Below are 14,183 nucleotides of genomic sequence, written 5' to 3' on the forward strand. Positions count from 1 at the left end.
TGTGCTGTATGCAGACTATGGACTGTGGAGTGGAGCCTTGTGCTGTATGCAGACTATGGTCTGTGGAGTGGAGCTTTGTGCTGTATGCAGACTATGGTCTGTGGAGTGGAGCTTTGTGCTGTATGCAGACTATGGACTGTGGAGTGGAGCTTTGTGCTGTATGCAGACTATGGTCTGTGGAGTGGAGCCTTGTGCTGTATGCAGACTATGGACTGTGGAGTGGAGCTTTGTGCTGTATGCAGACTATGGACTGTGGAGTGGAGCTTTGTGCTGTATGCAGACTATGGTCTGTGGAGTGGAGCTTTGTGCTGTATGCAGACTATGGACTGTGGAGTGGAGCTTTGTGCTGTATGCAGACTATGGACTGTGGAGTGGAGCCTTGTGCTGTATGCAGACTATGGACTGTGGAGTGGAGCTTTGTGCTGTATGCAGACTATGGTCTGTGGAGTGGAGCCTTGTGCTGTATGCAGACTATGGTCTGTGGAGTGGAGCCTTGTGCTGTATGCAGACTATGGACTGTGGAGTGGAGCCTTGTGCTGTATGCAGACTATGGTCTGTGGAGTGGAGCCTTGTGCTGTATGCAGACTATGGACTGTGGAGTGGAGCTTTGTGCTGTATGCAGACTATGGTCTGTGGAGTGGAGCTTTGTGCTGTATGCAGACTATGGACTGTGGAGTGGAGCTTTGTGCTGTATGCAGACTATGGTCTGTGGAGTGGAGCTTTGTGCTGTATGCAGACTATGGACTGTGGAGTGGAGCCTTGTGCTGTATGCAGACTATGGACTGTGGAGTGGAGCCTTGTGCTGTATGCAGACTATGGTCTGTGGAGTGGAGCTTTGTGCTGTATGCAGACTATGGACTGTGGAGTGGAGCTTTGTGCTGTATGCAGACTATGGACTGTGGAGTGGAGCCTTGTGCTGTATGCAGACTATGGACTGTGGAGTGGAGCTTTGTGCTGTATGCAGACTATGGACTGTGGAGTGGAGCTTTGTGCTGTATGCAGACTATGGACTGTGGAGTGGAGCTTTGTGCTGTATGCAGACTATGGACTGTGGAGTGGAGCCTTGTGCTGTATGCAGACTATGGACTGTGGAGTGGAGCCTTGTGCTGTATGCAGACTATGGTCTGTGGAGTGGAGCTTTGTGCTGTATGCAGACTATGGTCTGTGGAGTGGAGCTTTGTGCTGTATGCAGACTATGGACTGTGGAGTGGAGCTTTGTGCTGTATGCAGACTATGGACTGTGGAGTGGAGCTTTGTGCTGTATGCAGACTATGGTCTGTGGAGTGGAGCTTTGTGCTGTATGCAGACTATGGTCTGTGGAGTGGAGCTTTGTGCTGTATGCAGACTATGGTCTGTGGAGTGGAGCTTTGTGCTGTATGCAGACTATGGTCTGTGGAGTGGAGCTTTGTGCTGTATGCAGACTATGGACTGTGGAGTGGAGCTTTGTGCTGTATGCAGACTATGGTCTGTGGAGTGGAGCCTTGTGCTGTATGCAGACTATGGACTGTGGAGTGGAGCTTTGTGCTGTATGCAGACTATGGTCTGTGGAGTGGAGCTTTGTGCTGTATGCAGACTATGGACTGTGGAGTGGAGCCTTGTGCTGTATGCAGACTATGGACTGTGGAGTGGAGCTTTGTGCTGTATGCAGACTATGGTCTGTGGAGTGGAGCTTTGTGCTGTATGCAGACTATGGACTGTGGAGTGGAGCTTTGTGCTGTATGCAGACTATGGTCTGTGGAGTGGAGCCTTGTGCTGTATGCAGACTATGGTCTGTGGAGTGGAGCTTTGTGCTGTATGCAGACTATGGACTGTGGAGTGGAGCCTTGTGCTGTATGCAGACTATGGACTGTGGAGTGGAGCCTTGTGCTGTATGCAGACTATGGACTGTGGAGTGGAGCCTTGTGCTGTATGCAGACTATGGTCTGTGGAGTGGAGCCTTGTGCTGTATGCAGACTATGGTCTGTGGAGTGGAGCTTTGTGCTGTATGCAGACTATGGTCTGTGGAGTGGAGCTTTGTGCTGTATGCAGACTATGGACTGTGGAGTGGAGCTTTGTGCTGTATGCAGACTATGGTCTGTGGAGTGGAGCTTTGTGCTGTATGCAGACTATGGTCTGTGGAGTGGAGCTTTGTGCTGTATGCAGACTATGGACTGTGGAGTGGAGCCTTGTGCTGTATGCAGACTATGGTCTGTGGAGTGGAGCCTTGTGCTGTATGCAGACTATGGACTGTGGAGTGGAGCCTTGTGCTGTATGCAGACTATGGTCTGTGGAGTGGAGCCTTGTGCTGTATGCAGACTATGGACTGTGGAGTGGAGCCTTGTGCTGTATGCAGACTATGGTCTGTGGAGTGGAGCCTTGTGCTGTATGCAGACTATGGACTGTGGAGTGGAGCTTTGTGCTGTATGCAGACTATGGACTGTGGAGTGGAGCTTTGTGCTGTATGCAGACTATGGTCTGTGGAGTGGAGCCTTGTGCTGTATGCAGACTATGGTCTGTGGAGTGGAGCCTTGTGCTGTATGCAGACTATGGTCTGTGGAGTGGAGCTTTGTGCTGTATGCAGACTATGGTCTGTGGAGTGGAGCCTTGTGCTGTATGCAGACTATGGTCTGTGGAGTGGAGCCTTGTGCTGTATGCAGACTATGGACTGTGGAGTGGAGCTTTGTGCTGTATGCAGACTATGGTCTGTGGAGTGGAGCTTTGTGCTGTATGCAGACTATGGACTGTGGAGTGAAGCTTTGTGCTGTATGCAGACTATGGTCTGTGGAGTGGAGCTTTGTGCTGTATGCAGACTATGGACTGTGGAGTGGAGCCTTGTGCTGTATGCAGACTATGGACTGTGGAGTGGAGCCTTGTGCTGTATGCAGACTATGGTCTGTGGAGTGGAGCTTTGTGCTGTATGCAGACTATGGTCTGTGGAGTGGAGCTTTGTGCTGTATGCAGACTATGGACTGTGGAGTGGAGCTTTGTGCTGTATGCAGACTATGGACTGTGGAGTGGAGCTTTGTGCTGTATGCAGACTATGGACTGTGGAGTGGAGCTTTGTGCTGTATGCAGACTATGGTCTGTGGAGTGGAGCCTTGTGCTGTATGCAGACTATGGACTGTGGAGTGGAGCTTTGTGCTGTATGCAGACTATGGTCTGTGGAGTGGAGCTTTGTGCTGTATGCAGACTATGGTCTGTGGAGTGGAGCTTTGTGCTGTATGCATACTATGGACTGTGGAGTGGAGCCTTGTGCTGTATGCAGACTATGGACTGTGGAGTGGAGCCTTGTGCTGTATGCAGACTATGGTCTGTGGAGTGGAGCTTTGTGCTGTATGCAGACTATGGACTGTGGAGTGGAGCTTTGTGCTGTATGCAGACTATGGTCTGTGGAGTGGAGCCTTGTGCTGTATGCAGACTATGGTCTGTGGAGTGGAGCTTTGTGCTGTATGCAGACTATGGTCTGTGGAGTGGAGCCTTGTGCTGTATGCAGACTATGGACTGTGGAGTGGAGCCTTGTGCTGTATGCAGACTATGGTCTGTGGAGTGGAGCCTTGTGCTGTATGCAGACTATGGTCTGTGGAGTGGAGCTTTGTGCTGTATGCAGACTATGGTCTGTGGAGTGGAGCTTTGTGCTGTATGCAGACTATGGTCTGTGGAGTGGAGCTTTGTGCTGTATGCAGACTATGGACTGTGGAGTGGAGCCTTGTGCTGTATGCAGACTATGGTCTGTGGAGTGGAGCTTTGTGCTGTATGCAGACTATGGACTGTGGAGTGGAGCCTTGTGCTGTATGCAGACTATGGTCTGTGGAGTGGAGCTTTGTGCTGTATGCAGACTATGGACTGTGGAGTGGAGCCTTGTGCTGTATGCAGACTATGGTCTGTGGAGTGGAGCCTTGTGCTGTATGCAGACTATGGACTGTGGAGTGGAGCCTTGTGCTGTATGCAGACTATGGTCTGTGGAGTGGAGCCTTGTGCTGTATGCAGACTATGGACTGTGGAGTGGAGCTTTGTGCTGTATGCAGACTATGGTCTGTGGAGTGGAGCTTTGTGCTGTATGCAGACTATGGACTGTGGAGTGGAGCTTTGTGCTGTATGCAGACTATGGTCTGTGGAGTGGAGCCTTGTGCTGTATGCAGACTATGGTCTGTGGAGTGGAGCCTTGTGCTGTATGCAGACTATGGACTGTGGAGTGGAGCTTTGTGCTGTATGCAGACTATGGACTGTGGAGTGGAGCCTTGTGCTGTATGCAGACTATGGACTGTGGAGTGGAGCCTTGTGCTGTATGCAGACTATGGACTGTGGAGTGGAGCTTTGTGCTGTATGCAGACTATGGACTGTGGAGTGGAGCCTTGTGCTGTATGCAGACTATGGTCTGTGGAGTGGAGCTTTGTGCTGTATGCAGACTATGGTCTGTGGAGTGGAGCCTTGTGCTGTATGCAGACTATGGTCTGTGGAGTGGAGCCTTGTGCTGTATGCAGACTATGGTCTGTGGAGTGGAGCTTTGTGCTGTATGCAGACTATGGTCTGTGGAGTGGAGCTTTGTGCTGTATGCAGACTATGGTCTGTGGAGTGGAGCTTTGTGCTGTATGCAGACTATGGACTGTGGAGTGGAGCCTTGTGCTGTATGCAGACTATGGACTGTGGAGTGGAGCTTTGTGCTGTATGCAGACTATGGTCTGTGGAGTGGAGCTTTGTGCTGTATGCAGACTATGGACTGTGGAGTGGAGCCTTGTGCTGTATGCAGACTATGGACTGTGGAGTGGAGCTTTGTGCTGTATGCAGACTATGGACTGTGGAGTGGAGCTTTGTGCTGTATGCAGACTATGGTCTGTGGAGTGGAGCTTTGTGCTGTATGCAGACTATGGTCTGTGGAGTGGAGCTTTGTGCTGTATGCAGACTATGGTCTGTGGAGTGGAGCTTTGTGCTGTATGCAGACTATGGACTGTGGAGTGGAGCCTTGTGCTGTATGCAGACTATGGACTGTGGAGTGGAGCCTTGTGCTGTATGCAGACTATGGACTGTGGAGTGGAGCCTTGTGCTGTATGCAGACTATGGTCTGTGGAGTGGAGCCTTGTGCTGTATGCAGACTATGGTCTGTGGAGTGGAGCCTTGTGCTGTATGCAGACTATGGTCTGTGGAGTGGAGCTTTGTGCTGTATGCAGACTATGGACTGTGGAGTGGAGCTTTGTGCTGTATGCAGACTATGGTCTGTGGAGTGGAGCTTTGTGCTGTATGCAGACTATGGTCTGTGGAGTGGAGCTTTGTGCTGTATGCAGACTATGGACTGTGGAGTGGAGCCTTGTGCTGTATGCAGACTATGGTCTGTGGAGTGGAGCTTTGTGCTGTATGCAGACTATGGACTGTGGAGTGGAGCTTTGTGCTGTATGCAGACTATGGTCTGTGGAGTGGAGCTTTGTGCTGTATGCAGACTATGGACTGTGGAGTGGAGCCTTGGGCCAAGGGGGGTCTTATTTATTTGTCAAATAAAAAATAAATAAAAAATAAATGACTATGAAATGGCAAATCTATATCCGGACAAGTACCTGGACAAGTGAATGGGAAATTTGACTCAAAAAGTTCATGTCAAGCCCTGCTTACAATAGCAGTCCTTCTCAAACATGTTCATGTAAAGGTTTCCCAAATTGATGCCGCAGTGTGACATGCACTCAAACGTCTCCCTAAATCCCCAAATCAACACTAAGATAAGTATACAGGCTATATAGTTTGTGATGTTTTTCTATAGCCCAACAACAGTATCCCTGTGATTTGTTTCTCTCTGTGGCTTTCTTGATATTTTCCTCTCCATGGTTAATAATGTATTAATGGGCACTTTCCTCTTGCACTTGAGGGCTCGCGTTGCCGGTGAATTTTCCCTTTCAGCGGAACAGCTAGGCGTCTCTCCCGCGGCCCATCTTCTGTCTTACACCACAATGATTCATTTGTTTCAAAAAGAGCAGACATCATCATCATCATAGCACATTATCAGTGCTGCAGTGGAGGTTATAGACAAAGATAATACTCCGTATTCCAGTGTGTCTCAGCTTTTTTATTTTTTTTATTTCAAGGACCACCGATTTAATATAGTATAACAAAATATACATTTATCAATACACATTGATTCTGAATATATGAAACTGTTTCACTACCAGCCACACTATGACTCTTCATGTCTCTTTCTAATGGAAATGTCAAGAAAACAATATGCTTTTTTTTTTTTGCTCTACTGCAGCGACACACCCAATAGGCGGCCCGCGGGCCATTTGTGGTCCGTGGGGGGTTACTGTCTGGCCCCCACCAACCCCTGTAATAATGGTGGTATAACAGCAGCAACAACACTATCGTTGTTGTCGGTTGGAAACCTTGTATCTCCAAATTTGTATGTTCTTTCGCAAAGTAAAGCCCTGCTTCATCATACAAGGCCATCGCACAAAAGTAGTGAAAACAGACGATCTACAAGCACACAACGCCTCGCGGTGCGAGGCGTTGTGTGCTTGTAGGTCGGCTGTTTTCACTAGTTTAAATCATTTTAAAAATGATAAATACAAAACAAACGGTTTTGGACATACAAGGTTTCCACCCGACAACGACGAAATATGAAACTGTTTCAGTACCACTACCAGCCACACTATGACTCTTCGTGTCTCTTTCTAATGGAAACGTCAAGAAAACATTATGCTTTTTCTTTTTTCTTTTTTCTTTTGCTCTACTGCAGCGACACTATAGTGAGGCACAGGTCGACCCACAAGGTGTGGAAGAGAATCATTTGTGCTAAACAAGGTCTGGTTGTCCTGCCGACGTCACCATTCCATTACTGGCGACATTGTATCTGCTGGAGTTGTACTTGTAAGGCATCGTACAAATATGATGAGCCATTAGACAGATCAGTGAAACCTGAATCAGCATTCTTCTGCGCCACAGAGTATAGCAAGCAGTGGTTGGCAAAAAGTATTCACATTCTTTACTTGAGTAAAGGTATCAATACTGCAATGTAGAAATACTGTTAGGGTACGGTCACACCAAACTACCTATGAGAGTGGATTCCCGATTCCGCCAATGCATTTCAATGATAATGGAGCGTTTATTTTTTGAATAAATCCTCTACTGCAATGAAACCGCTCCATTCTCATTGAAATGCATTGGCGGAATGGAGAATCCACTCTCATAGGTCAATGTCGTGGAGTAAAAGTACAACATATGGATCCGAGACGTGGTGGAGTACAGCAGTGGTTCTCAACCGTTTCTGGCGGCGACCCCTAAAATAATCATATTTTAACTGGGGACTTTAGGAACGTGCATATACCCTCTATAGACTTAAACATTGTGTTGCTTTGTTTACTGTTGAGTGAGAAAACAATGTTGCACATTAAGTTGATCATCTGGGGACCCCCCAAAATAACTTGGGGACACCCCTGGGGGTCCCGACCCACAGGTTGAGAACCACTGGAGTATAGGAGTAAAAGTATTGGAAATTGGAAGCACTCAAGTAAAGTGCAAATACCTCAAAACTGTACAGTACTTAAGTAAATGCACTTAGTTACTTTACACCACTGATAGTAAGCAGCCACACTCTACAGGCGCCTTCACATCAGCACCTTGGCGTCAGCAGCATTCACCGAGAACACAATGTGCCGTTTGCAGCAAAATAAATCTAAACTCTTGGGATGAGTTTGTGTGGGGCCATTTGATGTGGTGTAAAGGGCCAGGGACGTGCTGGCCATTGGGAAAAGCGGGACAACTCCCGAACGGCCGGTTCATTCCCGGCCGGTCCAGGCCGGCCATTAGGGAAAAAATTAAAATAAAATGTCGGCCTTCGTTCCATTTTGGGGGCTGGGCGGCCAACAAAGTAAATCGCCACTGTCGGGCAGAAACCTCGTATCTCCAAGTTTCAAATTTGTACATTTTTTCGCAAAGCAAAGCCCTGCTTCATCGTACAAGGCTGTCGCACAAAAGTAGTGAAAACAGCAGATCTACAAGCAACGCCTCGCGCCGCGAGGCGTTGTGTGCTTGTAGATCGGCTGTTTTCACTAGTTTAAATCATTTTTAAAATGGTTTTGGACATACAAGGTTTCCACCCGACAATGACGAAATATAACTCATGTAATTGGCCCACTAGTCTCTTGTCATGATCTGAAATGGCAAATCTTTGAGTAGCAGCAGCGCTATAGAGAGAGATCTCGCTCTATAGCGCGCAATGCGGGCCTCTACAACTCTTTTTCCCGGGCTGAATCAGGGGCCCAGCACGTCCCTGTAAAGGGCCTTGCGCGGGTCGGGTCAGGTTCAAGTGGTTAATTAAAGCATATTTCTGCAGGTCGGGCAGTGCGGATTGGCTCTCATAACGGGTGTCGTGGGTGTGTGTGTTAAAAAGAAAAAAATGCTGATCCACACATCTACCAGAGACAATGACATACAGTACACTGTTGCCCACATGTACCAGCCCCGCCTGTTGTTCACAGTGCTGCAGCTCTCCCCGCACGACTTGTCAGTCCCGGTTTCGTCTTGTTGCCGGTGTTAGCTCGCTAAACTAAACAGTGAAACAGTCAGGGGTGCCGCGAGATCATTTTGATAATATTTTTTTTATTTATTTTAAACTTTAAGTACAAACTAAGTTATTTTCGTTCAGTTCTAACCAAAATGGCTATTATCTCAACGTTTTCCTCGCAACATAATCACTAAAATATCGTCAATGTCAGGCAGAAACCTCTGTCGCACAAAACTAGTGAAAACAGCCGATCTACAAGCACAGTGTGCTTGTAGATCTGCTGTTTTCACTAGTTTAGTACATTTTATATGTGATAAATACAAAACGAACGGTTTTGGACATATAAGGTTTCCACCCGACAACGACGATATGCTATAAATATAAGGTGCTGGGAGTGAAAATTATAATGTAGGGGTGCCTCGGATTAAAACAAATATTTATGGGGTACCCTGAGACAAAGAAGTTTGGGAACCCCTGCTCTAGGGATCGCTAGATCAGCGGCAAGCCTCCGACGTTGCGTTCGTCTGACTCTCCCCATCCCCATTACTAATCCTATCTCTAAGCCTACCCCTAAAAAACCCTAACCGCACGCGTAGCCACATAGTCGGAGTAATGAGACGTCCATAATCCTCCGCAACATGCTGGCTTCCCACCCGATGCACGACCAACACTGCCAAGTTGATTGGAATGGGTCTCATTGGCTTAATTAAAACCACCCCGTTAAAATACAAACAGTGTCTAATTACTTTATCTGCTTGAGAGATAATTTAATTCGCATGCTGCAAAGTTGTAAGAGTAAGCCTAGACGGTCTGCATGGGAAAGTGGTTGGATCTGTCATGATACGACTGTGGTCTGCAGTCTGATTTATACTTGTGTCGTGCATCGACAATAGCTGATTCACAAGCTCACAGCGCATCGTGGTTGCAGCGCTTTGTATGCTTGTAGATCAGCTGTTTTCTGTGAAGATACTTCAAGGAGGAGGGGCCCAGGTATTATAGACCTCTTGGGGTCAACAAAGTATAGGGTTTAAGTGCTGAACTTGGCCTACCAATTATGATAATAGTATAATTACTTACAAGGCACTGTTACTTTACACCAGTGGTTCCCAAACAGTGGGTTGAGACCCATTTGTGGGTCGCGGGTCCATTTCTGTGGTTCACCAGTAAATATCCCCTTTATCTTTTACATTTCCTACATTTTGTTTTTAATTATTTCAAAACCACCCCCCCCCCCCCCACCACCACCTAAAATGTTCATGAATTAATAACACATTTACATTTTTCAAAAATAATACATAAATGGCAAGAAACAAAGAAATTCCATGAATTCTAAAACAAATGTTTAAGAAGAGAAAATAGCTTTCAAGCTTGTAGATCTTTTCTTGTAGATATTTTCACTAGTTTGGGACATGGGGAGACATAACATTTCTCTATTGGCTCCCGAGCTAAAAAAGTCTGGGAACCACTGCTTGTGGGGCCACCTTGAAAATCTTTTGGCAGAATTGGAGTATAACCACCACTTCTCCAGACATCACTACACCACTGACACACACTGTATCTTACCTCTTACTAGGGCTCATGTGAAACCTGGTTGAATATGGAAACCTCACCACAGGGGAGATGGCCGTGCTATATTTGTCCGGCAATGTGGGCTAATGCTTCACAAAAAAAAAAGAGTGTCCCATCAATTTAATCTCCTCCCATAATCCCTCCTCTTCCATTCTTTCCACGGCCCTCCCTTTGTTGCACCTCCGCTCTCTCCCCTTTATTCCACCTTATGCCTGACGGAGCATTTATCTCCAGCGCTGGGAGGCTACGGCTGCCCTGACCTCAGATGCTAGTCAGCGTTTGAGAGCAGAGGTTTGCCTTCCTGCTTGGAATTCTCTCCCACTTCCCGGCGACCAGGGGATATTCAGTCAGACAAACCGCGGTGTGTGTGTGTGTGTGTGTGTGTGTGGTTGCTCTGCCTTTGTGTGGGAAACGAGGTCAATGGAACCAAGTTCCTAATCTATACGGGGGTCCTTGGAATCTACAGCCCTCGATCGCTCTGGTGTGGATATAGAGGATATGGGCTCACGGATACCGTTTCTAGCCTAACCGCTATACTGCCTCGCTGTCCGTCCTGCTTTTATTGGTGAAAGGGAAGGGTGGACATCGTTTGGGATTTGGATAACCGTGTGTGAGACAACATGGGCACAATGGTTCCCCTGCAGAAACGGGTAATCTGACTTGTCTCTGTGTCAAGTTGTGTGGAGAAATGCATGTGAGAGAGGAATGAATGTGCATTGTCTGTGTCTGTGTGTACAGTACAGTACAGTAGAGTGGTTACAGTGTATTTGTGGCCAGTGCTTTATTTGATATTATGAGACCTTCCGGAATGAACTGAAATGCTGCAATAACATTTGCTGACTGTGTTTGGCACCAATGGGCACACAAGATACTTTAGCATTTAGAGAGAATGACAAAAAACTAAACAACTGAGAAGGCTTAAGGTGTTTGTTTAGTCCAGTGGTTCTCAAAGTGGATTCCAGGGACTCTGTGGGTTCCTTTAGGGGGGTCTAAATTGACCCACACAAGTCTGTAACCAAATGAACCCTAACGGGTTCATTTGGTTCCATTTGTACACTGTCAGAGTTAATTGGAGACCTTAAAATTTGAATGTTTGAGAAACACTGGTTTAGTCTATTTGTTTAACCCAATGTGCCTAGGCCTATATAATTTGTATCTACAAGCTCACAACGTGCAAATACCTATCATTTGGAGGGTCCTTTTGACATGAACATGTTTGAGTACCACTGATACACAGTAGCAACAGAAAACTGTTAGGATTTAGAAGACTTAAAACAAATTCTGCTTCAGGTCTTATGGGGTTAATCTCAGTTTGACTAATTGTGTTGTTCCATCTTGCCAAGTTGCTTCCGATGAGAGGGGGGATGAATGACCGCTCATTGAAAGTGAGTAATGTCATTAACCGGAATACCCCCGTTCATCTGAAACCCTGCCGTTGTTGTCCCTGATTACTCCAATTAAACAATGTTAGGGTGAGTCACTCTCTCAACATGTGTAATTGTTTTCTATTCAACGTAACGCGGTAAGGGGTCCAAATGGACACTTACTGGTCTTCTCAGTGTTGATTTAACCCAGGGGTCTTCAACGTTTTCAGGCCAAGGACCCCTTAGTTTAGAGAAAGATGAAGCAGGCCAGGGACCCCCACATACATTCCATATAGTTTCATTGTTTGACAGCGCAATCATCAGTGTATTTTGGATTCATGTCAATTTGTGATTTCAGATATTTAAACACTTGAACCGTCAATACTTAATAAACCTGACCTTTCTCTCTGTACTTAGTCTGCTCTTTTTCCCCTCTACACCAAAGCTCTTTGCTCACAACACCTAGCGCTGCGAGGCGTTGTGAGCTTGTAGATCTGCTATTTTTTTTTTTTTTTAAGATTTGTTTTTGGGCTTTTTATGCCTTTATTCGATAGGACAGTAGACTGACAGGAAATGGGCAGAGAGATGGGGAATGACATGTGGCAAAGGTCGTCCGGATTGGGAATCGAACCGGCGACGCCAGCAGGCATCGTAGCCTAGTATATGGTACACGCCTTGACCACCAGGCCAGCGGGCGCCCCAGATCTGCTATTTTTGACTAAAGTTCTCAGAAGTTCTCAGAAGGAGAAAAAAATCGTTTCTATCACTCAAAGATTTGGAGCACCCCCTGTAGTAACTCTGGGGACCCCCTAGGGGTCCCGGACCCCCTGTTGAAGACCCCTGATTTAACCCATTAAGACCTGAGGACGATTCTACAAATGCCTTCTGGATCAGTAGTTTTTCATGGTTTTTCGTGCCATGGAAATGTGGTCGCAAATATTTGCGCAGATATTAGTCTAGAATCTCTGTATGGAACCTGTATTTCCAAGTGTGCCAAATCCGCCCCATTTGTCCTGATTGGTCCTTCACTACTTCAGAGGGAGTGAAATCCAGTCACAACTGAGCAGTGCCAGGCCAGATCTGCAGAAGGCCATTCCCAGGCTACATTTGTACTCTCTCAGAGTTAAATCAACACTGAGATTTTTACAGTGATAGATTCTTTTCAATGACTTTACAGTGAGATTAGGTCCCAGAGATTAAAAAAGGTCTGTAGCTGCACATCAAACTGGGGGTCCTTGAAACTAAAAAGGTTGAGAATCACTGGCCTGGTAAGATTAAATAATTGACGATCGTTTTGTGATGGATTTAGCCAACACATTTAGCCAACACAAATTCATTGTGTTGTTGAGCAACAGTGTTTTCTTGAACTTTACAACCACTTCCTGAGTCTCAGTACTGTGTCAGAAATGGGATGTGTACGGATAGGGTTAGTGGTGATGTGCAGAATGATGCAGGCTTTTTATATGCACGTATTGTGCTGCTGGTGCTGTCAATCTTTATCACAGGCTTAGAAGGGACGGACTGTTTGCACTAGAAGAAGGGTTGTTGGATCCGGGTTCACAAAAAGATGTTAGAAGCGAAGATGGGAGACTGTTGGAGCCACACAAAGGTCGTTTTTTAATTGTATCATTGCACATATATCATAGCTCGCATATCATTGCTGTTTTGTTTATTTTTTTCCTGGGCAAGTAGTCGACAGTGATGGTTTTGGCTTGGAGGTGATTTGTGTCTTATGTCACTGTGGATGTGTAAAATGTTTGACACAATTTATTTTGGCATACAGTACTAGTGATCACCACTGATGGTCAGGTGTGATGATAATTTGCGGTGTCATGAGTTTAGCTTAAAACTAGAATAGAGTTTTTTAGAGGTTTTCTAAATGAGATACTTACAACAGGTTCCATAATGGTGGATAGTAGTAACTGCTCCCGATAAGTGCATGGTTTCCTCTACCATGTGTGTGTGTGTGTGTGTGTGTGTGTGTGTGTGTGTGTGTGTGTGTGTGTGTGTGTGTGTGTGTGTGTGCGTGTGCGTGCGTGTGTGTGTGTGTGAACACGAAGCACATTGTAAAGCGCTTTGGAGAAGAGTGCAGTGTAAGTGCAGTCCATACATTTTTTAGAGGTTTCCTACATTAGAAACATTTAACGATATCCAAGGTTCAGGGAACATCGCACATTTCTGTATTTCCTGGAAGCCACAGTTTCCAGTATCACACGTTGCTGCCTCACATGCCGGCGTGTATCTATTCTGCATCTAGCATGAGGCAAGACCCAAATTCAGAGGGAACATTTTTAACTCAAAGCTTTGCTTCTGGGGGTCCCTGGAACAAGATGAGAAGGGGGTCCGCGCACCGCGAGGCGTTGTGTGCTTGTAGATCTGCTGTTTTCACTACTTTTGTGCGACGGCCTTGTATGATGAAGCAGGGCTTTACTTTGCGAAAGAACGTACACATTTGAAACTTGGAGATACGAGGAATCTGCTCGACAGTGACGAAATGTTCACTCTGAATTGGGTCTTGCCTCATGCTAGATGCAGAATGGAAACGCGATGGAGAGGCATTGTGTTGCTAGCAACACAGGAAACTGTTGCAGTGGGGGAGCACATGTGACGACGATGATAAGAGATGACCTCAAGCCGTCGCCAGCCATGTGATTTGCTACAGCTGTCACGGAAACAAACGATCCACAGCTTGAGTAGCTCTAAGGGTTATTAAATCCTCCCCTCCCCTTAGCTGAGAGAGAGAGATTGTACACAATTTTGTTGCACATTCAACTTTTTCAATAGATATC

At 46.5% G+C, this 14,183-nt stretch overlaps 1 protein-coding gene across 10 annotated transcripts in view; it reads left to right on the top strand.

Annotated features, from left to right (window-relative positions):
* fnbp1b (formin binding protein 1b) overlaps positions 1-14,183 on the top strand; it is a gene marked incomplete at its 3' end in the record, with an annotated part of 162,436 nt that overhangs the window by 35,469 nt on the left and 112,784 nt on the right. For 9 of the 10 annotated variants that reach the window (XM_080743106.1, XM_080743109.1, XM_080743103.1 and 6 more), the window contains exon 1: positions 10,400-10,680. The exons of the other annotated variant lie outside the window; for it this stretch is intronic. In XM_080743106.1, coding sequence (XP_080599232.1) covers positions 10,651-10,680 — 30 coding nt within the window. In that variant the 5' untranslated portion in view covers positions 10,400-10,650. Of the gene's footprint in view, positions 1-10,399; positions 10,681-14,183 lie in introns of those variants that run through there. 10 annotated transcript variants of the gene reach the window in all.

The sequence above is a fragment of the Nannobrachium achirus genome, assembly GCF_963921795.1.
Source record: "Nannobrachium achirus genome assembly, chromosome: 15".
Lineage (NCBI taxonomy): Eukaryota > Metazoa > Chordata > Actinopteri > Myctophiformes > Myctophidae > Nannobrachium > Nannobrachium achirus.